Source organism: Halyomorpha halys, unplaced genomic scaffold, assembly GCF_000696795.3.
Source record: "Halyomorpha halys isolate HHAL.00 unplaced genomic scaffold, Hhal_1.1 Scaffold128.1, whole genome shotgun sequence".
In the NCBI taxonomy this organism is placed as follows: Eukaryota; Metazoa; Arthropoda; class Insecta; order Hemiptera; family Pentatomidae; genus Halyomorpha; species Halyomorpha halys.
Genome location: NW_027110898.1, coordinates 1854393 through 1879848, shown reverse-complemented (window position 1 = coordinate 1879848; position 25456 = coordinate 1854393). Strand labels below are relative to the sequence as shown.

The following is a 25456-nucleotide window of genomic DNA, read 5'->3' as shown; positions in this document are numbered from 1 at the left end:
ATTTATATTATATTTTATACATATATGTTTATTATGTATTTAAGGTAATTGCTTGGAAACAATAAAAAGAGAAGGGTAAGAGAATAGAAAAAAAGTTTTAAATACAAACATTTTCTGCAATGACGAATCTCATGAAGTTATAACCAATTTCATTGTCCTCATGTTTCAAGGTTCTCTCAATCATCTTCTTCGATATATTACGCAGGAGGGTGTGTAGTCCTTCATGTTAGCAAACTGGGAAAGGAGGGTGGGTAGCCCTTCAGGTTATCAAACTTGGAGGTGAGGCCAAGTTGACCTTCATTTTGCCAAACTGGGAAAGGAGGGTGTATAGTCCTTCTGATTACCAAACTGGGATAGGAGGGTGAATTGTTCTTTAGGTTTTCAAACGAGAGAAGTGAGGGCGGGTAATCTTCCACATTGCCAGACTGGGATAGGAGGAAGGGTTCCGTTGCTTGCTTGTACACAAAAATTGGTTCAATCTTTGGAAATTAAATTAACTGAATCATTCGATGGAGGATTTTATTTTCAATTCAAAACTATAATGATACCTTGTTGAATGTATAAATAAAATCACTTACCTCAAAGGGGTTGGAAAGAATTCTACAATTACGCTCACTGATACCGGGAAGGCCAAGTACAATAACAGTGTCATCGACATAATTGAACCAATTGTGAGGTATTCACTGGTGATGAATAACGTACCAAAGCATAACAGAGTAGTTAGGAACGTAGTTAATGCTATAATAAACATTTTATGATCATATCAGAATTATGTTTTTTCATTAATAAATATTATAAATATAGAATTATCGTTCTTACATAAGAAATGTTTTCTTCCCATTTTTTTGGCTACAAAGCTTGACATTAGACACGTGACGAATTGACTAGCCCCGAGTATTATGCTGTATGAGAAGAAGCTGTAGTCGAGATGGCAATGAGCTACTGGGTCAATACTGATCCTTGAGGCCATGAGATCGCAAAGGGTAACGTTATAATTATCAACGTTATTAGAATGATCCACAATTTTATGTGCTTGAACAGGAAACCACAAGAATACCGTGTTGAACCTAACAATAAAACAATGAAGGTGAATAGAGTATACAAGAAATTATATGGCAATATAAAATATTATTATGATGGGGAGGATGAATGGATCAGGATTAGAAATTATAAGTGACTTTAAATCTATAGGGACCTCTGCACGATCAGACAATGATTATGCAGAATGACAGTCATTAGTCAAAACACATACTGACATGACTGACTTTGTTTTATTTATTACTGATTTTTTTATTTATTACTTTTTTTATTTTTTATTTTAAATATTTTAATACTTGTTATATAGGGGAATTTGTTAATCAAATGAAATAGGGGTTGTGAAATAGAAGGGAAAGGAAAAAAAAAGAAGGAATAAATCGAAAATCTTGAAGTTAGTTAGTTGACTGGTATTAATTGTAAAAGAACACTGTAAAAAAAAATGTTATCTTTCTATTATGCTATATCATGTAAACATATGTAATTTATATATGTCCAGTCACGGATTGATCAGTATGCTGTGTAATGTAGCAACCCGATGTATTTGGGCAGCATGATTGAATAAAGTAGTTCTTTCTCTCTTCTATAGTACTAGATCAGTCTGGGCCCTGTTTCATTATAAAGTACAAACTAATACTATTAGTCTTGTAGATTTATATTAATTAAATTACACTAACTTGTACCTTGTACTTTAGTATTTTTAATTCCTGTAATATCACTAATAGTCATCGCTATCATGAAAAAAATTAGTATTAGTATTATTACCACACTAATTTCTACACTTGTACTATGAACTAATACTATTAGCTTTAATTATGGTACAGGGATTTTATGATTTTTTTAAAAACATTTTGCTAGTTTATTTTAATAGTTGATAGCTGGGAGTGGAGAGAGGCTACAGTCTTGTGCAAATGATACTCCTAACTATGTACAATTACAAATAATAAAGGCCAATTATGAAGATAAAGTACATAAATAAAATAAATAAGTATGTACAATGCGTTGATAACAAGGATTTATATAAATTGTTTAGTTTTCTTAAGTAAATAATACAACTCTTACCGCCTAAGTTGCCTCCCCGTTTTGACGATAACAGTTGTCTCTTAGATCGTGCAATTTAACTCCTTTGGACTTGTTTTTATAGAGTTACGTGGTTGGTCTGAAAAGTTTCCGACCTAATAAAAATACAAGACTTTTTAATTATTTTTTTATTTTTCAACATAGTCTCCTTGTTAACTCTACACACTTCTTCCATCTCTGTAACCCGTCCAAAAATACTCGGCGTTCTTTCATTTGACGGAAATCTGTGTCCTCCGAGCGCAATGTTTAGATGAGGGAACAAAAAAAGTCGCTTGGGGCTTGATTTGGTGAGTAAGGCGGATGATCAAGCTGTTCAAAATTCGTGGATTGTCGCCATGTCACAACCGCTGAAGTGTGAGACGGTGCGTTGTCTTGTTGAAACAGGACTTTCTTTTTCTGGAAATGTGGCCGTTTTCCGACAATTTCTGCTTTCAGCTTGTCAAGTAATGATGCGTAGTATGCATCAGTAATGGTTTTTCATTTTTGAAGATGATCGCGTTGGTACTGTGGTAAGGCATAATCTTACTAACTCCAAGGAGACCCGGGAATCCGGCTGGGCAGATAATTATTTTCTTCACAGAGTCAACTCTGTGGGTTCTGGAGCCCTTCTGGAGTCCACCCAATCTCTTAAAGTGGGTACCCTTATTTGGGTGAAAATCTGGCGGTCGAGCGTGATTTCGACCAAATAATCTCCTTGCACAACCGTTGGTCCAGTAGTACTTCCTAATATAGTACTGGTTGTATTAGTACAGATTTTTTTTCTGACAAATACGTTTATATTGTATTTCTATGGAATTACTGTGTATATACTCATATGCAGAGTGTTCTAGGAGTATATGGCCTAACTCAAATATTTTATTCGTGCCGTAAGAAATGATTTTCAGGATTAAGCTGTACATTTTGCGTTGGTTACACTAACTAGGAGAATTGGCGGAGTCGACGCAATCAAAAGTATATTGTATAGTGTGTATAGATTGTCAATTGCTTTCGCGTAAATGCAGTTTGTTATTGTGAATTTCATTAGATACTAACTTTAGTCGAGAAAAAATGCAGTATTGATTGATCTACCGTAGTTGATTAGCTATCAACAGGAAAGGTTTGGATAAAACTCTTAACTCTTCTATGACAATTGTTAAATTTTATCAAGAACAACAAAAACTACGTGATCCAACAGATAAAGAATTTTACAAAAGCACTGCATTTTCTTCAGACGTCATAATTAAACAAAACTATTTAAATATTTGCTTGAATGCTAGAAAGAAGCGTACTCTATCGTCCGTGCAATGCCACGTGGTGTATGCGAACATTTCGGAGATTATTGTGTTAGAATTATGGTTGCTGATATAAGGTAGCTGGTAATTTCTAATTATGATATAATTGGTCATTTTGAATTTATTGTTAGTGACGTCACAAATTCAGTTAGTTCTATTTGGCAAAGAAAATCTAATATTGTTTTAAAATACAACAGAATCGACTACATCAAAATTTACACATAAGCCACTTTGCTTTTACTTCGAAGTATGAATTTTAGCAAAGGTTCAAAGAGCTTCGAATTAATTTTCAAAATATTACTGATAAATATATCCGAGTGAGATATTTATCACGAAATAGTAAAAAATGGTTAACCACATTTATTAGATATATCCTAGCATCATACGGAACTAAAAATTAAATTGAATAAAGATAATATTCTTAAATTATTTTTTGGTGCTATAAACAATTTAAGTCATTTGTTTTTTCTCATGATAAAAATCCAGAAGGTATTTTTACCTGGAACGTTTAGGAGAAGTTCACTCATTATGTTTTTGGATTGCTGAGTACGAATTTAACTTAGTTACCTCCAAACAGAAATCATGTGCTACGACCGTAATTGGATACGGGTCCTTGGACTTAGTAGTACTGAGCCACTCACTCCTACAATATATATGGTTTTCATGATATGAGAGAAAAAATGTATATTTTAAGTTATCAAATTTACTGAATGTATTATATAATATACAGCTGTAAATTTTAATAAAGATATTTAAAAAAAATGTATGTTGTATTTTTAATTTTTTTTTCAATATTGCAGAAAAATTGTATATTACAAAGTTTAAATTCGCAATAAATGACCCATAAAACATAGATGAGCAAAATTTCAGAACTTTCCACAGAGATCCCTTTACGAAGATTGGTCCAAATATTCAACAACTTTAAAGTAAAAAAAACAATAAAAATGATTCACTAACTTAAATTTTCTACCAAATTATTGAATTAATTAACAAAGTTTTATATTTTTTTAATTACAAAATTATCATTTTTCAATCTTATTTCTTTATAATTTAATATCTTATTTTAGAATACTTCTTAAGATCCTCCTTTTTATATCATCTGGTAATAAATGTGTTAGTTGCTAATTTTTCTTCAATTGGCGAAACAGACCCTTGGTCTGTTTAATCTCAGGTTCCATTTGTTTCAGCCCAGTGCATGCCAAATTATTCTTAGTTACCTGAGACATCCCTAGACGTTATCTCTCCATCAAACATTTGGTCTTTCTTTAGGCCTTACTCCATTAAGACAGTTTTCATATACTCTTCTTATCATCCTTCTATTTTATATCCTAAGCTCCCAGAAAATTCAATATTTTTATCCTGACAAAAGAAGAAATGTTCATTTCACCATAGAAGTCATATAATTCCGCATTTTTGTCCTCTTCGCCATATACCGTTTTCCCGGACTGACATCGATGGATAAGTCTTTCAGAATTTTCCTTAATAAGCCTTGTAGGTCCTTATCAAATTAAAAAACATTTTTGATCATCCTGTTTTTACTGTTCCTGTAAACCTGGTTTTAAATGGTAAAAAGGTTTCTCCCACTGGCATATTTATTAATATCTCCGGATAAAGTAAAAAAAAAGGTGGGAAGAAGTGACCAAACAGAAATTGTTAAAATAGAAATTGTTAGTGAGGACAGGAATTGGCCGCATAAGAAACATAGTACAAGAGCCCAAGAGGAGAGAAAAGGCAGTTATCTCACCCCAATTTTTTATTAATTTAATTATAACTATGTATAATTACTAGTCAAAACTGATGAGTCTGCCAAGTATAGGTAGGGGGAATAAAAAATGGCAGCTGTTTGCAAGCGATAAAAAAATTTAATTTTTCATTCGGAGCTCTTTATCTTAAAAAGTAGGAACAACACAAGAAAACCAAAGAGAACGTCATTTAAAGATGAGCAAATTTGCTAAATGTGAGCCCTAAAAGTATTATTTACGTTGATTAGTTCACGAGATATAGCTTTTTAAAAAGCAAAATTTCATAAAAATGTTCTATGGGACGTACTGAAAGTACGTTAGTGAATCTATTTTTAAACGTCTATATTTCAAAAACCGTTTGACGTACAGATGTCTATTATCACTTCAAATATCATAAAAACTACTAATCCTACAAAGATAAACCTAACTAACTATATTTTATAGTAAATTTAATTAGCTTTAATTTGAATGCTGGTAGACATCTGTACGTCTAATGGTTTCTGAAATGAAGTTTTTCATAAATCAAACTTATTGTCCGAACAACTATAAATCAATTTATTTTAGCAAATATCATGAAAACTACTATTCCTACGAAGGTAAAGGTCAGAACCTTCTGCATAGTCCATTAAACTAGCTTTAATTTGAGTGCTAATAGATAGCTGCACATCACATAGTTCCTGAGATATAGATTTCTCAAAATAAATTAACTAACTACTAATCTTTCAGTAGATTTTTAAGAAATTTTGCGTTTTAAAAAGCTATATCTCGAGAACTATTGGACGTAAATAGCTCTTTTAGTGCTAATATTTCAGCAAATTTACTCTTCTTTGAATAATGTTCTCTTAGATTTTCTAGTGTTGTTGGTAGTTTTTAAGATATAGAGCTCCGAATGAAAAATTAATGTTTTTTTAAGGTTTTGAAACAGCCGCCATTTTTTATTCCCCCCTACCTATGCTTGGCAGACTCATCAATTTTAACCAGTAATTATACCTAGTTTTCATTAAAGTAATCAAAAATTGGGGTGAGATAACTGCCTTTTTTTCTTCCCGGCTCTTGTACTAATACAAGGAGGTGGAGTTATGACGCCTGTATTATCAAGCTATACTCACCCACCAACTATACCAAAAAGTAATCCACAGGAGAGTAGGGTATAGGAGATATATTCCTTTGAGAAAAGTACAAATGTTTGCCTCATCATCATCTTGAAATACAGCAAATACTGGTTACCGCTACCTACAATCTTATTACAGGCCTGATCATCGGAATCCAAGCAAACGCTCAGCACCTGAAAGCAACATGTTTGAAAAGATTTCGTATATTTTATATGTTCCTAATCATAATAAACCACATTCTGAAGGTTTAATGCTGTGTTATGCAGCAACCCTATGTACTTGGGTTGCGATACTTCATAAATAAAGTATTTCTCTCTCATTAGGTTACCTACTGGGAATGAATCCTTTCGTTTCTTCTTGTTTATTGCGTAAATGCTCTGAAGTATTTCCAGTGTTTCATCGGGCTTTCCTTGGCTTAGTAAAAACTTCGGGCTTTCCGGCAGTTTCAATAGCAGTAGTGTCGAAAGTAAGATTGGAATGGTTAGAAGAATAATAAATAATCTCCACGAAGTAAACCTCATATCGCCAACAATAGGTAGATTTATGTTCAGCGGCATCAGTAGCCAAGCCATACCTGAGCAAATAAAGTGTCAGTAACAAATTTTAAAGTTGATATATTTACTACAGTACAAGCTTTTATAAACTGAAAGGTTAAATATATCATTAGGGGTATTCATGATATTGTGTTCAATCTAAAATGTTTTACCATGTTAAATGTTATAAGTAAAGGATTGTGAGCAGGCCTATTTAAAGTTATGTTAAACCTAAAATGCATAAGAGCTCCTAGCGGATTTTCTGAGCAACTTTTTTTACAACCTTTATAACCTTTCCTTCATGTTATTGTTACCTCTAAGGTTTTATTAAAGTAATTTATTAGAACATGCTTAAATTGAGTGAAAAGTAGAAGTTACGTGAATACTTGGCCACTGAGAGCCTTGTTGATCTTCAAACTAGTAAGGAAGAGAAACAAAATAACAACATTTTTGAAAACTGTTATTACATTATTGTCATCCATTGCTTTATTAGTTATAAAAACATCCAAAATGATACTAACACAATCAAAACACAAACTATGAGCAAGTAATCTAACAATATGACGTGCTCAGCTGGTCTGTTGCGTGACGTCATTCTCCATTTAACAGACTCTCAACCATGTTATATGTTATATTTTAACGTGATAAAAGAAGGAAATATTTCTCCATTTAATATGAGTTTTTCCATTTAACACGCTTTAACATGTTAAACTAAAGATCATGAATACCCCTATTATTGAATATTTTATGAGGTAATGTGAGAAGAAGTACGTAATAAAATCGTTAAATCCAAACCCTGAACCAATTAGAGTTCTGGCAATGGTCAGACTCTCCACTCAAGTTGAGTGTTTGCGGCTTTAGCGCACTTGCTCAGCCTCCACTGGTTCACTACCAGTGATGCGGTGAGAGGGATGCGCTGGGATCTTATGAGCTCTGCTTTACCTCTCACGGGGGGATAATGGGGGCTCAGGGATCCTCAGGTCGATTGTGTAAATATTGTATTTAAGAGTGTAAATGTGACTAGAGATTAAATTATTTTTATTATTATTTTATTCTATTTATTTATTTTTATATACAAATAGTTTGATTATGTTCATTTTCTTTATGAACATAATCAAAATAAACATTTATTTATTTATGAACATAATTAACTCTTCTGTTTGTATTTGTTTTAAGAGAGATTTTATATATTTTTATGTGTTTTTTTGCTCATTTATTTATTTATTTTTATTCTTATTTTATTTCATTTTAGTATGAATGTATGTATTATATTCATCACTATTACTTATATCCCACAACTGTGTGGCAGATTGTAATATCCATCAATAAATAAATAGAAAAATAAATAAATAAAAAAACTGAACAGTTAAAAGCTGCAACAATAATTTTGTTTTATTAAGACCCTCTTCCAAGTCATTTCTTACATACAAGGGGGCGGTTATCTACAGGCTGCCGCTACATCATAACCAAGTTGGGGATTAAGTTTTTATTTTGTGGGACCGGCACAAAAATAAGCATTGATGTGTTACTAAACGGCACGGAGGGTTCACCGAGGTAAATTATAGTGAACTGTTAATACCTTATTCATTTAGAACCCTCTACTTTCACAATTGTCTGTGAAGATTTTAATATGCGATACTCAGAAATATTTGAACATTATCTTTCTTTTTTACACAAGCGTACGATCTTAAAATCAATAGCATCTTAGAAAAATTACTTATTGACTTTTTATATCGATACCATTAGATGACAATTAGTGCTGGTTACTATGGTTAAGATAATTCTTGATAATCAAACGTTATGATAATTACTCAACAACAGTTTACAATACACAATTTAAACTCAAACCAGGGTAATCTGATGGTTTTAATGAACTTAAAAATTTTTTAACTCAAAAACCTTGTTGACGAATCAAAAAAGTGTTGACGAATACCTTTTCCGATGTATGTATGTCTGCTGTATAAAAAATATTAATTTTGACAAGAAACCTTAAAAGTTAATAGCTTTGGAATTAATTATTTCTACTTATGATTATAAATTGTTCCGAGTTTATATATAAAGTGATCTTCAATTAATAGCAATTAATATGCTAATTAAAAAGAGCTCTGGTCCAGCATTCGAAATACTAGTCATTTATAATGAGGCTGATAAGTAGACGCAATTGAATTGAGCACGTTATAAGATGACTATTTGCAATGGGACAATGTTTGTGAACAGAATCGTTTGTCGCAGAATATCGCAGTAACCTAATGAATCGGAGTCAAGGGTGGCTGTCAGCCGAACAGTTTATTGTCAAGGTTACGCGGGGTGCCTTATTGCCACTTCTAATTGGATCCCAACCCAGGAAATGAAGTCACAACAACATGGAAAAGTTTAGGATGATTCAAATCTGACCAGGAAATTATCTCGATCATTCAATCTCAACCATTTGAAGCAATGGGATGATGTCACATCATGTAAATTAAAATCTGCGCTTTGAAAAATGGGGAAGGCTTCGACTTGAAGGTCTCAAAGGATTACAGTGTCTGAAAGCATACTGAGTTCTTAAGTTTGGAAACATAAAAGCATACAAAATAATTAACCTAAATAAGGCCCATTAGGCATTTTCATGTTAGATTCATATTTCTTAAAGTAAATTATGTAATTGTTAATTCGAGTGTAATCTAGAGGCTAAACTTGAAACTAGATCGTATTTGTAATGATTCCTATACTTTATAGAGCCTCATAGTCAAAATGTCGCCCTGAGAGCGTATCTTTAAAGAAAGAATGGAATTCACTGATATAATTATAGTTGATAGGGATGTGAGATTGAAACTGAATCTGAAGTATCAGTACAATACAGGCAACACGAATGAAAACTCCAATGAGTACTAATTTATATCAATATAATTCAAACAAATTTTGGTATCATACACATTTTTATTATTATTTTTTTTTATTTTAGTTTTTATTTACTAGGGGGCGATATGTCGTAGCTATATGGTTGAAATCTAAAAGAGCATAAATGTTTTTCGTCTCACAAAAAAAAAGCTGTCAGTCGTACTCAGTTTAAGAAATATTTCTCAGAAAAATCGCTAAACAAAACATATTATTCATTGCAGTCCGCCAACAGAAACGTTACTTCTGTTTTTTCACTAGGGTCCCTGGACACTGCGGAATAGTGGGTAACGAACTGGCCGATATGGCAGCAAAGGTGGCGATTACAGAAGGAATTCCATATCGCGGAGTATCTTTCGATGATTTCATTGCCCTCATTAAGCATGGGACTAAAACGAAATGTAAATAAACATGGACAGATGTTACTGATGATGAATTAAGGGAAATAAGAAGTGAGGTCACTCCTTGAATATCATCAAATAGAAATGTGCGTAGTGAGGAGGGGATTTTGTTGCGCCTTCAAATTGGTTATACGCGCCTGACCCGGTTATAGCCTGCGATTCAGGTGGAGTGTATGCCTAGTTACGAAACGCAACTTACTGGTAAACACATTTTTACTGAATGCTGAGATTATAACTCCCTCAAATCTTTATATATGAGCGGATCTCCATTCCATCTTGGTGAATAACAAATAGACTGTGGATAAACGTTTTTTAGTTTCTCCATCATTCCAAATTCTACCATACAATTATATCATATTTCACCATAGATTCTTGTTAAAACTATTGTAATATTTTTATATTTTAATATAATAGACCAGGACCACTGCGTTCGTGAATGGTGGAAGGTACAGCCTAAAAGTCTTAAATTACAAGACTCTCCTTAGCTAATTCGGAAATTAATGACCCATAAGTAGCTAATGCCTTAAAATTACAAAATAAAAAAAAGGTTTTTTTTTGTGGTAAAAGATTACGCTAAATGAACTCTCCGTCCTCGAATTCCTTTTTCTATTACTTAAAACGAAATTCTTTCGCGAGACAATGAGATCCATTTTGCAAACAGAAATGCAGATTCGCTTTTTTTAGACCATTAGTTCCCAACCGGTGCACAATGGGCCAAATGGGCAATCTACTGAGGTTCAATTATTGGACAGACTTAAGGTTTGTTTTAAGTTAATATTTCAAAAGTGATATAGGGCCGTGTTCTCCGGGGTCTTAACGGGGCTGGTCCGGCGGGGAAGGATTGCCTTATTTCATCTTAATATAAACACTAAAACATTCTATATACTCAGAACTATTAATTTTACAGTAAGTAAAATATAAAAATTGAAATGGCAACCTACACGAGAAAATGTCTTTTAAATAATCTGTTTTTTTTTTTATGAATTATCAAATATTACTATCAAACCGTTAAATAAATGAAATTTACAAACAAATGAAACCTATATCTACAACATTTTTCTCCTGAATTTCATGAAAATACAAAATTAACATTAGAAACAAATTTGTTAATCTATATAACAATAATATAAAATTTATTTTAAATAGCTAATTTAAATATTGACTTACAACATTTACTAAATAAACGGTCTAAACTTCCAATCCATTACAAAAGACTGATGTACATGACTGTTAAAGGCCTATCTAGACATACGGAATTGAGCTATTGGGCTCCATCCACTAAGCCTTCCAATCCAATCCTTACAGTCCAAAATGGACCTCAATGTCCCCTATGTTGCCGATTTGGCCAGAACCAGATACCAATCCTTCCATAATAAACTTCCCAACCACCCAAACCAACTCGTTTCTAGCCTGGCTTCTCCTTCACTACCTAATAATCCTCTTAGGCGTCTGAAAAGAAGATGACCTCGAGATCTTCTCAAAAAAAGATTTTTGGATTTCTATCAATGAGTAGATTCTCCACATGATCGTATCATGTCATTATATCGCTTACAGCATGTTTACTTGAGGTATATGTATTTATACAGTTGTAAATAGCAATAAATAAGTTATTAAAAAAAATTGATATAATATTAATAAATGAAATTGATGCAAATTTATTTCTGGGAGCAGCTACTGTTCAAGGCAACTTTAGATGAAGGATGCGTGATGCCAACACTTCCATCATTAAATGCTATTAAAGGCTACTGATGTCTTGTGTTCCGAATATTGCAACATACTCTACTTTATTTTCTAAAATTTTGTAATTTCCTTTTCTCTGTCACCTGAAAACTATTTATTATTGGATCGGAAGTAATTAGAAGTATTGTTAGTAAGTCTTCATTTGTAGCCGAGCTTTTCAACAATCTCTTTTCTGCGCCTATACGACGACCTCTTCTTTCAGCTATCCGATTTTTAATAGAGGGGATATAATGATTTTTGAATTTTATGAACCAATTTATATGCTTGTCCAAGAGACATAGAGACATGGAACATTTGGATCTATGCATGAAACATGGATTCATTACTAAATGGCATTGATAAATCACGTAAATTAACCTTTTGAAGTGAAAATTTTTATGTTTACCTTACAAATATAACATCTAAAATTATTAAAAATTCAAAGTGATCGTTTCTAACCATGAATTTAATTTCTTCCAAAAACTTATTTGTTTACGTGAAGAAGTTTTAAGTTTTTCTACGTATTTTTGTAATAATTATTTTTTAATAGTTTTCAATGTAATTAAGTTTATGGCCTCCTCAGAAAACGTAAAAAGGTTTAAACTGTCCTTAACAAAATAGATTAGTGCCTTTCCACGGTTCTCTCAAACTGCAACTACATCTAAACAAAATCCCTTTCTAAAATTTTGCTGACAAAACTAGAAATAATAAAATATAATCGCCGTTCACAGATATGCCATAGATGCGACTTTTTCATAACATAAGCGTATTTTTAGTATCGATAAATCTGCTCATAAGAAATATATTTACAAGAGATAAACTACACGTATTTGTTATTTGATTGCAATTACTTAGCCTCAAGAAGTAATTGTATTACACAATTACAATTAAAGTTATTTTAATTGCCTTTTACAATTACTTTAGTGTAATTGTTCTTCAAAACCTATATTTTTTATGTTTTGGACCATCTATAGGTTATCTTTGTCTAATTATAGTGCAAATATAATTGACAAATTGTAATGGAAGATGTAATTAAATTCCTCATATCATTATACTTGAGTATTGCTACCTTTGGTACCTTTTGCTACCTTTGGTATTTTAAGGTCACCTGTAATATTTATCTATTAATTGTGAAATGTCCATTCTGTATGGTCCTATTATTAAAGAAAGAATTCGGAGGTGAGGGGTTTCCTCGTGTTGATTTTCGCATAGAAGATAGAAATTAGTTATTACTAAAGACAATAGATAATGATAAAATGATAAGAAAACAGATAGAAGTCGAAGAGAAGTGTGGGGGGAGGTGTAGGGGGTGCATCAGAAGAAGGAGTTATAAGGTGATGTTAATAGGGTTTTTGGATGATCCTTGCTTCGTTCTTGCCGCCTCATACCAATTTTTGGTAACGAACGATTTATTGTTAGAACTATCTTATTAATCGATGTTTGTGAGTCATCTGAAAGGTTGTGACAGGCAAATACACAACAAAAGAGATTCAAAATGTACCTTTAAGCAACCTAATTTTCAAATATTTTCCTAAGACACCTTCCTTTGCCCCAAGCGGAAATAGGCCACACACGGCCAAAGTTCCGATGATCCACAGCCCTGTTTGGTTTGGGAACCAATGAATTATACCCTAGGTTATGGCAGCGCCGTAATAGAAAGTGAACTAATGTTTTTTTGTTATAAATTTTTTTCTCTTACGTTTCAATATTTTTGACCATTCACTGATTACTACCTACCTCTAAATTTTATTTATTTATTGAAATAAATTAATATGGATTTGTTTATAGCGTTACTAACCTGGAAGGTACACATTTGCCAAAGCACCGATTGCAGTCAGCACGACGAGGGCTGTCGCTCTATCTTTGGTTGCAGTGAACTCACTGACGTAGACATAAGCAGGCGTCAGGACGCCGGTCAGGCTATATAAAATTAACATTAAAAAGGTGTGATTAGATGTTTAAAAAATGCATACTACTTAATGACTAACTCCAAACAACAAAATGAAAACACTACAGTGGTGTATTGTTAATTAAATAAGATTTGGCAAATCACAAATTGTGGATGAAGTTTTTGAATGGTTTAAACTGTCACAAAAAGGCCTCAAAATCTAATCTGTATTGCTTTACAAATTCCAAGTAATTTTCCTAAGAAGAAACTAGTGGGTCTGGGTGGTTAGGGAATTTATAATGGAATCTATGATATCTGGTTCGGATATAAGTTACTTATGGAGCATTAAGGTCTTTATGTATGATTTTATTTGTGACAAAGTAAGAAGCATTGAGGATTTTACGAAGGATTTCGAATTGTAAGGATTCGATACGAGAGGAATTCGAAGGTTTAGTGGAGCCCCAAAGCTCAACTCCGTATGTCCCAGATTGGCCTTAATACAATCATGTAGTCAGTCTTTTATAATGAATTGGAAGTTTAGACCGTTTGTCCAGTAAGTGCTGTAATAGTCGAAATCGACGTGCAGTTTCCTATCATTTCAGTCTTGTGTGAGGATTCCAGGTAGTTCGTTTGTCCAGTTGTAGTGCAAGGTAGCGGATCTTTTCGACAGGGGTAAGAGTAACATTATTAAAGAAAACTGTAGGGCAGTCGGTAGGTTTACGACGAAGGGTAAAAGTGATTTGATGGGATTTTATTTAATTCTCTAGTTACGACACCATTCTTCGAGGACTGTGTAATTGGAGAGGTTGAGATGCAATTAAAGGGTTATTATTAACTACAAGCAAGTAAATACTAAAATAAAGCAAAACAATACTAAAATATTTTTAGAAAAAAATTGGAACTTAAGGCCTTTTAACATTTCCACTAGCTGTTGAGAATACGTTTAGAAAGGAGTTTAATATTCTAACCTCAATTACTACTACTCTTAATCATTGTGAATGAGTCATTGGTATTGTATAGTCGATAATTAACAGCACCAATTATACATGTTCGTGATCTCAATTTGTATGAGGTTATCGGCCTTCCAGCAAAGGTTTTACATTAAGTCACAAACCTTTATACTTTAATTTTATTCCCAGGAACTATTTATTTGAATTTCTGGTTGCGGATTTCGTAGGAGTTTTCGATAGTGTAAACAACTTTGCACAAGTTAATAACAACTTGCCAATCAGAAAATGAAGTAGGATTAAATACGAATACGCATACCAATTATTATCTCCAGTAGCTTGAAATTTGATTATGACATGTTCTGAAGCCTGATACCATCTCGAATAGTTTTGAGATTACTTTAATTAATTGTTCTCTCTCTCTCTTGCTGTTTGTTGTGTGAGTGAAAAAATATGTATAATATAAACATGTTTTTCAATAATGTTAATTTTAAAGTAATAAATAAAAAATAACGTTAGTTAATTTGAATATAAATAAATCAAGCGCTGTAATTAGGTGATAGGACCGAGTCATATATCATATTTGTTAGAGGTGGGTTTTTTTTTTAATGAAAAGTTAAAGTCTTAATCATGTACTTCTTTTTCTATTATTTAATTTAGATTATTCTTGTGTATTAATTTTCATAATTATTTTTATTGATTTATTTTATTTTACCTTCCATTTGTCTGTTAATATGGTATGGATGGTTACATATAACAATATTACTAATTATTCTTAATTATAAAGGGTTATATTACTTCCCAGTAAATCAGTTCAGATAAACAATATTTAAAAAAAAAAAAAAAGAATAATTTCTCCTAACCTTTTATAAATCTCTACATTAACAAGAAATATTATTCTCAATAAATAAACTTACACAAAACCGTTGAGGAACAGCATCACCATCATTGTAATAGTATCAGGCGTTAACCCACATCCTGCTAACAAAAATGCAGTCGTGATCTGGCTGTATAGAACCACCCTCTTCCGTCCGAAAGTGTCCGCCAAAAAGCCGAATAGCTGTCCCGAAAACAGCATACCTATAAAATTATTCAGAAATAGTAACAATTATATAATTAAACTTGGATTTTATGTAGGTAAACTAAATGTTAGGGATCTCTGGAGTTATACTTCAGAAACATCTGAAATAGGCAGTCTTGAAATCTTCATCACACCACCAAGTTCCAAGCAAAGTTGTCATCACAGGGGAAAGAACTAATTATCCTGCCTCCAATAATGTAAAAATTCCGAAAAATTAGAAAATTTTGAGATTTGAGAACCTCTTTGAAACTGCGATAATTGTAATGAAACGTTACTAAAAGAGGTAATACAAAAAAGTGATTATAAAGGCTATTTAGAGGGATTATTATTATTATTAATTCGGCTCCACAACTCGATGTCGATCCTGGCCTCCTGCATTAGCCTTCACCAATCATCACGGTCTTGTGCGGCGGCCATCCAGTTCCTCACTACCATCATGGTTCTGGCCACCACTCAATCATCACTCCATCAATGATCACCACTCAAACTATCACTCCATCGAAGGCGTGGTCTTCCTCTGCGCCATGCTCCATGTAGTACCTCTGTCACTATTTCCCTTGGCAGATCACTCTCAGCTATCCGAGCAACATGCCCTGCCCACCTCAATCTACTGAACCTCACAAACTGGACAACTTCTGGTTCCTTATATAAAGCTTTGAGCTCCTGGTTTGTTCGACCTCTCCATATCTGGTCAACCTTGATAGCTCCAAATATTTTACGGGGAATCTTTCTCTCCAAGACCATTTAGTGGTGCACACCAGCCTTGGAGATAGTCCACGTTCCCGAACCATACAGAAGAATTGACCGAATAATTGTTTTATACAAATAAATCTTTAGAGGGATTAGGTTTCCAAAAATGTTTAGGGAATGTACACATTTCAGGGATTTAAAATACTTCTAAATCTTGGAATCCCGACAAAAATTGTTGGGAAATTTTAAATTTTTCTTACGTCCTCCATTTCGTAGCAATAACGCCCTTGTTCTCAAGTCTCCCATACACACATAATATCAATTGTACAGGTAAACAAATATTTAGCCAACTGCTAATCAGTCCTCTGTTTTGGAATTCTTTATTATGGATCAATCAAGCCTCGCATCATCTATGTCATAGACTTGATTTCTGAAGTAGAAAGAAAACTGCGTGAAAGTAGCGTAGGTAATATTGATCCCACAGTAAAAATAGAAAATATTATATTGAACGGGTGGGATTCTTTACCAAGTAATTTTATATCAATGAAAAAACTAGCTAAATTCTTTTAACGATGTTTGGGTCCACATATTCGTGTGAAAAAATTTTTTCTTCAATGAAAAAAATTTCTTATAGAAATAGGCTTGAAAGGGAATTAACTGCCAAATGGGTCAAACTGATGAATATGAATACTAAATATGAACCTGATATTAAAAAATTATCTGAAAATAAACAGCAACAGATTTCTCATTTAATAGTTTGTGCTTATACTTTGTTATACATTTATATATTAATATTTTATCATATGTAAATATATTAATAAATAATAATTCATAATACATGTTTTGTGTAATTTTCTTTATCCCTTGTTCATTCAAACCCTTAGTGACCCGCGAGCTAGCACTAAAAAGAAATAGTGAACAAAATTTGACCCACGTCTCAAAAAGGTACGCCATCGCTGATATTTGAGGAGGTCATAGTCAGTGAAAAAACTAAAAACATAGACAAAGCAATCAATTTTAAAACATATACTAAAACTTTAGGCACACACTATATAGATATTGTAAATAAATTAACAATTTAAAGTGCATGATAGTTATAGAGTTTAGAATAATTTAATGAATTGTTAATACATAAAAAAAATTGTTTTTAATAAAATATGTTTATAAATGTTATTAAATTAGTCATATTTTAAGTAATAGAGGTAGGAGAATGTTGGCTTGGATTTTATCAATTTTTTTCATTATTTAAACCTTTCAGGGAGGGAATTATATCTCCTTATTTATTAAATTTAACTGTTTAATTATTAAAGAAATTTCACAATGTAATAGAAATAGCTTGTTTAGAAAATAAGGAGAAACATATTGTATTAGATATAGATGTTAATCATGTAATTTATTTATAAAATTTTTAATAATAATGTGATATATTGTAAATATTGCATCTATGTAATGTTATTTGAAAATTAGTTCTAGAAACCAGAAGATGAGGTGACAACCCCTAAACATTGTATTCATTAAAATGATATAATATATACATGAAACAAAAAAGAGTGTTATTCATTCAATATTTCTAATTAGTTTAAAAAAAAACTCTTCCAGTAGAAGATATTGCTTTAAGAACATAAATGCATGATAAAGTAGAGAAATATTGTGTAGTTTTTTCACTGACATCGATAGAAACTGATGTACTTAAAAAATAGACTTTGAAGAAGTAATAATTTATAATGATTTTTCATATATTTATTAATGATTTTTCTGATTAAAAAAGTAACTTTAATAAATAAACGGAAATTGGTCCGAGTTCGGTCTAATAAAACAACTCAAATAATTATATACCTATAGCAAACGTTTTTTATTAACGTAGTTTATTATTAATAGTTTTATGACTATTTAAACTTTTTTCTTTGACCGCTCTCGGGCCATCTTCCTAACATTATCACACACGGTTAATCATGGATCTTCCAATCATTAATATTGTTTGAATTGTTTTTTTGTTTTGTTTTTTCACACATAATTCTGTAGACTACCCAAATTCGTTAAAGAAATAAATTGAAGGTCCCACCCATCTATAGTCTTTAGGACTACCTTATTCTAAAGTATCAGAGGCCCCCACTTGGTTAAAGGCGGTCCTGTTTGAAAGAGTTGGGAATAGCAGTATAAAATCTCTAAATTGTGTGTTGCATGAGGTATTTGGTAGTAAAAAATTTCTTGAATTACTGTATTATTATGAAATTACTATATTGACTTAAATATGTTTATGGAGCAATAGCAGAAAGAGGTATCCCCAGTAATGATTGGACTGATAAGATGGAAAGGATTTGAGGAATGATAAGATAATTAATTTTAATTAATATGTATATATTTGTTATACCTGTGAATGTCATCGATGAAATAGCTCCCTTCGTCGTGTCAGACAGTTGAAGGTCGCAACCAATGGCCGGCATCACGATGGCTATGGACTGGCATGACATGAGAGCACAGAAGTAGATTGTACCTGTAGTGAAGGTCACATAGTGGGTGTACAGTCCGCAACCTGTTATTAGTAATGGCTGCTAAGAGACATTGATTTAAAAATATTTTTAATTATTTAATTTTTTTCATGATGACTAATGATTATATATTGTACCAGTCAAAATATTAAATATATTATTATATTATGTTACCCATGTATATTATTTGCAATGCATAAGAGCAATGGAACAAAAAGATGATTCATCTAAGAGGTTTTCAAGCTCTTAACTTGTACAGCCCTGTTGAAGTTCTACATTGTGGGGCGAAACGTCGACATAAATTGTTGTTAGCTATCTTTGTTCTCTTTTGACCGCACCCCTGACCATCTTCTTCATAACGTACTTATTGTTTAATTTATCATATTAATACATGATATTCTTAACTAACTTTCTTTAAATCAAATTAACCTCACTAAATTCTCCCTACAAGTATGCAGTCATACAAAAAAACTGAACTAGCCTGATTTAAAATCTTCAGCTTTGTCCATGGGTTGTCTTTGGAGCTGACTGTATTAAATGAATTTATATTCCTAATATAAAGGTTATATAATGTTAAGTCTAGAATTGAATTTTAACTTCTTAAAAATACCTACATTTTACGTTATATAAAAAACATGCAATGCGCACTATAATTATATATAAGGAAATCAAGTTCTACAGTCTTATGATTTTTGAATGGTTGAACATTACAAGAATGGTATTAAAAACCACGAACTGTGGGTGGCTAAATGTTATCCAAATCTACAACACTCGAGACACAAGGAGTTGTAAAAGAATTTGCCGTGCTACCTTTTTTTTATGTTTTTATATTTTTTCGCTCCAAATTTATTTTTGATTTATTAATTTATGTGTTACAATATTTCTCTAAAGATCTCCCAGTACTAAGAGAATGATTCATCTCCCTTACAGTCCTCTTCCATGATTTATTAAATTGCCATTGACTTTTAATATTCCCTTCAATTCTAACTTCTTCTAATGAAGTGCCTGTGGGCGTTATTTCACTCACTTTTCCATATGAAATTTATGATATTCATGAGCTGTGAAATTTATGAGAGTTTTTACTCATAATTTCACAGTTCTCCCAAAGATCTTTATTACCCCGAACTAAATTCACGTGAATTAGGTCTTAATTTGAATAAGAGATAAGGAGTCATCGAACGTAGTATTTGGTCTAAAAATCATCGTGACAATCATAAGTGAATAAGACAAAACATGCTCCTTGGACCAATAAGGAAAGTTTGTACTAACTTTTCACGCTGAAGGAATATTTAGACAATAGCTATTATACAATAATTGTATAAGAGCGCAGTCAGAAAAAATCAGTAATTTCACCTTAATTTTTGAATACTTAAATGAATATCATGTATAAATTTTGGTTAAAAATTATGAGCCTAGCAAGAATTGTTAGAGGAAATACAGAATAGTGGTTGTTTCAAAATGTTTTCATTCGGAGCTCATACAAAATGTTGATTTTTAGTTACTCAGACAAAATCTTTGATTTATAAAAAAATACATCTCGGAAACCATTGGACGTACAGATGTCTGCCAGCATTTAAATTAATGATAGTTAACTCACTGGCTTAATAGGGTGGGTATAGTGTTAGGATTGGTTGGGATGTTAGCAGAAGAGACTTAAAACAAATCTGAATTTTTTACAGCCTACTATACAGCGATTTTGTCTATGTTTAAACTCTATTAATACATTTGATTAATTTTTTCTTATTCTAATTCCGAAAACAAATTAATAAATTGGTATATTATTACCTCACAATAGCATAATAATTGCTCTGTATTAAAATAATTTAGACTGACGTACCTAGTGAAGTGGTAAAAAATATTTATTTATGGAGAATATCGATAATCGTTTTTCGCATCCCATAAAAACCAGGGATACGATTTTTTATAATAACAGACACCTCAGGAGTAGGAGACAATGTTCCGTAAAATGATTAATGTGTAAATTAAAGGCATGAGCCTAGCACATAAATTGGAGGTGATTATAATTATCTACACTAACAATGTTATTAATAACCTGGATACGTTACCTTAATTTTTTCTAAGGGACTGTAACCACCAGGAATGCAAAGACCGGCGACAGGCACGGCCTGTAGGAAGTCAGTTTAAAGTAGATCAGAAAATTATATATATTTTTTACTTATTTAATCGTATAATATGTTTACAAATTTAACAATTTATTATACGCTTATATAATTAGAAAATCAAAATATCTGCAATGAAAATACCAAATTATCATCAGCTGATATTTCTGAAAACCGTATTAAACACACTCTGGCAGTCAGCACTAAAACTTTTAGTTCACCATCTCTCATAATTCGGGCCAATAATAGCTCTGTATTAAAATAATTTAGACTTACTGACCGAGTGAAGTGGTACAAAATATTTTTTTTATGGAGAAATAAAGTCGATATTCGTTTTTCGTACACCAAAAAAACAGTGAATACAAATTTTTGTAGTAATAAAAAAAAATTTTTTTTGCTAAAATTTCATCTTACTAGAAAATTTACACATTTGGATTTTACATTGTGAAAACTCGATTTGACTTCAAAAACCACTAAAAGTGCAAATAATTTTATAACAAAAAGAGATTTATGGGTGTGAATATAAAACACCAATGATATGGCACAACGCTGTTGCATGCTTACTTAATGGTAATGTTAAATTAAATGTGATGTGTAAGGGTTTCCAATTGAGGTACATAACTGAAAATGAGGATGTTCTATATCTCATCATAAAAGGTTAAATTATTATTCATAATTAAAATCTTCCGAAGTTAGTGAAAAGTTTCGTAAATTTGATTCCTAGAGGTTGTTTAAATTCACAAAATTTGAGAGCGATTATTAGAAGGAATTACTCGAAATTAATGTCCATAGCCAACCTAATTATTTTAAGGATTCCAAGAATACGCTTTCATGAATTTCCTATGAAAGTATAACCACCAGGAATGCAAAGACCGGCGACAGGCACTGCCTGTAAGAAGTCAGTTTAAAGTAGATCAGAAAATTATATATATTTTTTCTTTATTTTATCGTATAATATATTTACAAATTTAACAATTTACTCCACGTTTATATAGTTAGAACATCAAAATATATGCAATGAAAATAGCAAATTATCACAGGTGATATTTTTGAAAACTGTATGAAGCACTCTCTGGCAGTAAGTGTTAACTAACTTTTATCGCACTTTCTTTTATAGTTCGCGCTATCTGGGTTATACATTGCCAGTGCCACTTAGGTAAACAGATAAGTTATTTTTTATTAATTTCCCTATAATACTGTACTACTTTCTTAACTTAAGTTTATTACTGTTTACTTTATGTATTATTTTTTAAAAGAACTTTTTATTTTTACATATTTTGTAATTTTCTCCGTATATATATTATTATGTTCGCTCACTTCTTACAATATTTGTATCTTGTTTCATTAAGCCCTGACGAATCCCTGCAAAGTGGGGCGAAACGTTGGTTAACAATAAATATTTTTTTCTAGTTCTCTGGTACTTTTATTGGCTGCCACCCGGACTATCTTCCTACAGTGTAATTATTTTGCCATTCAGGTAACTTAAAATAAAAAAAAAAAACTGTATTAAACTTTGATTACAATTAATAGTTGTATCTGATATATAGATAAGTATCTATGAGAGCAGAGGCATCTGACAGGCTTTTATTTAACATTTTCTTAGCTATGCCACTGATTATAACAATAAGAAAACATTGCTTAGAAAATTCAAAAATATGGAGAATAACAAATAGTAATTAATAATCTGGGATTAACTAATATGGATTAAACAAAACATTATGATAAACTACAATTTAAAAAAAAACCTTTGCAATAATATATAAATTAATATAATTCTGTTGGGTTTGCTACAAGTAAACCAAAAGGTAATATTGACTGTCTTGTTTCCTATTAAGTCCAAACAAAGTTAGAATTAATTACCTTAGTTTTGAAGTGGCACTGGCTGTCTTCAACTCAAACAGCACGATCTAGGAAAGAAAGAGAACTAGAAAATTTAGTGCTGTCTGTCAGAGAGCGCTCCTTATGGTAATCAGAAATATCAGCTGATGATAATTTGGTATTTTCATTGCATATGGTTTGATGTTTTAACTATATAAATGTGTGATAAATTTGTAAATATATTATTCGATTAAATAAAAAAAAAATATATAAGTTTCTGATCAACTTTAAACTTACTTCTTACAGGCGGTGTCGGTCGCCGGTCTTCGCATGCCTGGTGGTTACAGTACCCCAGAAAGATAATAGTAATCATTTTCTATTGTCTTTATTCATTAATGTTTTTTTTTAAATTTATATTCTACGCGATACAACACGAGGAGGCCCCTCACCTCCGGATTTAAAATAGCACCCTTTTGTAGAATGGATATCTCATAAGGCCCAACACAAATTACTTTCTTTTTCACAGTAATGCACTTATTAATTCACTTTTTCTTTCTGTTTTTAGAGAGATCGGAAAAAAAGAAGTAATTATTGGATGTTAGCATGGCAGTCATGTAAAAGCATGTTACTACTGTAGGCAATTGTAATAATTTTTGAACAATGCTATATGCCTTTATTGAATATCTATGAATCTTAAAACACTAACATTCACATAATCAATAAACGATTAGATACAATACATTGGCTAAATATGGCCTTGCAACTTAAATTAAATTTGTATATCGAACAGTGATGGATGAAGCAAAAGCACTATTACAGTACAGCCAGATTCTGCTTACAACTACCTTATGAAGACTTGAAAATGAGGTCGAAACATTGACATGATAAATATTTTTTGGTTATTTGTGTTTTTTATTTGCTGACCGCACCTCTCTCTCCTCTCCCCCTCTCTCCCCCCCCCGACCATCTTCTCTACTTATTTATCTACGGTCAACTATATACACCTCATCACAATAACAACCATTGATATCTTAAAACTCATAAAATAATAACCGATATGAAAATCATGAATTAAGTGAGAAATTCATCGGTTTTTAATAATAGTATTTCAATAATCACTATGATATCTTAAGAAAATTGTTATTTGCTCATGTTATTTCAAGTAAAATATTATTTTCCATCAATCATTTATAAAATAAATACTCAAAATAATTTATGTGTCTGTTATTTGAAAAAGTTATCTAATGATGAAATGACAAAAAAAATATTTTTTTCACTTATTCTATTTGTATATTAAGAATAGCATTAGTACATAACTTATAACGTTGTATTCAAAAGTCAGGCATTTAAAGTAGTAGTTTAAATTAACAATATCTTAAACAATCCATATTGGTATTTGCGTATTGATTTATTTTCTTTGCTCTGTTTATTAAAGTGTTAATTTAATTTATCATTCCAGAGGTCACTGTTAAGGCTAATAAACTGTACATATAAAGAGATATAAAAAATTCCTATTTTCATTTCTGTATCTCAATCCCTTACACATAACAAGCTACGTTTACATTCGATCTCTTCCTACTCACACTATTCACTTTCCAGTCAAAGGCATACTATTCAAATATCAAATGCCAATACGTCTATTGGTATAAAAATAAAGAAAGTTTGTTATTCTATTTTTTTTTTTTCAACCAGAGGAACGGCCCCTCACCGTTCCAATAATTCACTAGCGAAAGCCAACCAAGTTACAACCTTCATTGGACCCCTCACCTAACCTTATAATGCCAAAAGGGAATCCAAGGTATCCTTAACACCCAGCTAAACATATAGCATACCTCCTATATGTATGTACCAAATATTCACTAACATCATTACAGGAGGGTATGAAAAAAAAAAAAAATCTATTTTTCCATATTCTTTATTTTATTATATTTATTATTCTTCAACTGACATCATTGTACCTAAGTATTCCTTATTTTCAATGGAGGGTACGAAAAAAAAAAAATCTATTTTTCCATATTCTTTATTTTATTATATTTATTATTCTTCAACTGACATCATTGTACCTAAGTATTCCTTATTTTCAATGGAGGGTACGAAAAAAAAAAAATCTATTTTTCCATATAATAATTGGTGTATTGTTAGTGAAGTTGTCTATAAATAATGAAATTTGGTAAATACTTTCTTTATAACATAAAGATAAATTAAACGATTATTATTTTATGGAAAAATAGAATAAAATTTCGTCTCTGAAGACGAATAGATTCATTTTTGCATTGTTCTTTTTTTCTTTATTTTTAGTGATACTCCGGCAACTCTAATTTTAAAGTTTATTCTTAGACAGATTTATTCCATCATCACGAATTTTGATGCTCTTCTTTTTACGTAAAGCTTTATTTTCTTACTAAATTCTCTAATTTTTAAGCTTCTTTCAATTCGCCGATTTAAATCATGAACCCTTACTCCATCTCAAACTTTTTTCTCTGTACCCCTTATTGTCTGAACTAGGTAATTAGAGGATGGAAAATTTTAATGGTTTCTTGGTAATTCTTTAGCTCACACTTTAATGTATTTAAATCACCTTTACTAATTTTCATCATTTAATCATCAAAGATAATTTACGTCTTCAATTTAAGATTTTATTATCACGTCCATA

At 31.5% G+C, this 25456-nt stretch overlaps 1 protein-coding gene across 4 annotated transcripts in view; it reads right to left on the bottom strand.

Moving 5' to 3' along the window:
• LOC106678230 (uncharacterized) overlaps positions 1-25456 on the bottom strand; it is a 34006-nt gene that overhangs the window by 1274 nt on the left and 7276 nt on the right. For 2 of the 4 annotated variants that reach the window (XR_001342724.3, XR_010843842.1), the window contains exons 2-9: positions 18748-18909; positions 15523-15685; positions 13569-13690; positions 6573-6814; positions 6238-6413; positions 820-1067; positions 579-738; positions 110-479 (exon numbers count right to left, since the gene is read on the bottom strand). Coding sequence is in view for 1 of the 4 variants with exons in the window: in XM_014416632.3 (XP_014272118.1) it covers positions 579-738; positions 820-1067; positions 6238-6413; positions 6573-6814; positions 13569-13690; positions 15523-15685; positions 18748-18909 (1273 nt within the window). In the remaining 3 variants the exon portion in view is untranslated. The remainder of the gene's footprint in view (positions 1-109; positions 480-578; positions 739-819; positions 1068-6237; positions 6414-6572; positions 6815-13568; positions 13691-15522; positions 15686-18747; positions 18910-25456) is intronic. The other 2 variants (XR_001342726.3, XM_014416632.3) reach the window with 2 other exon arrangements.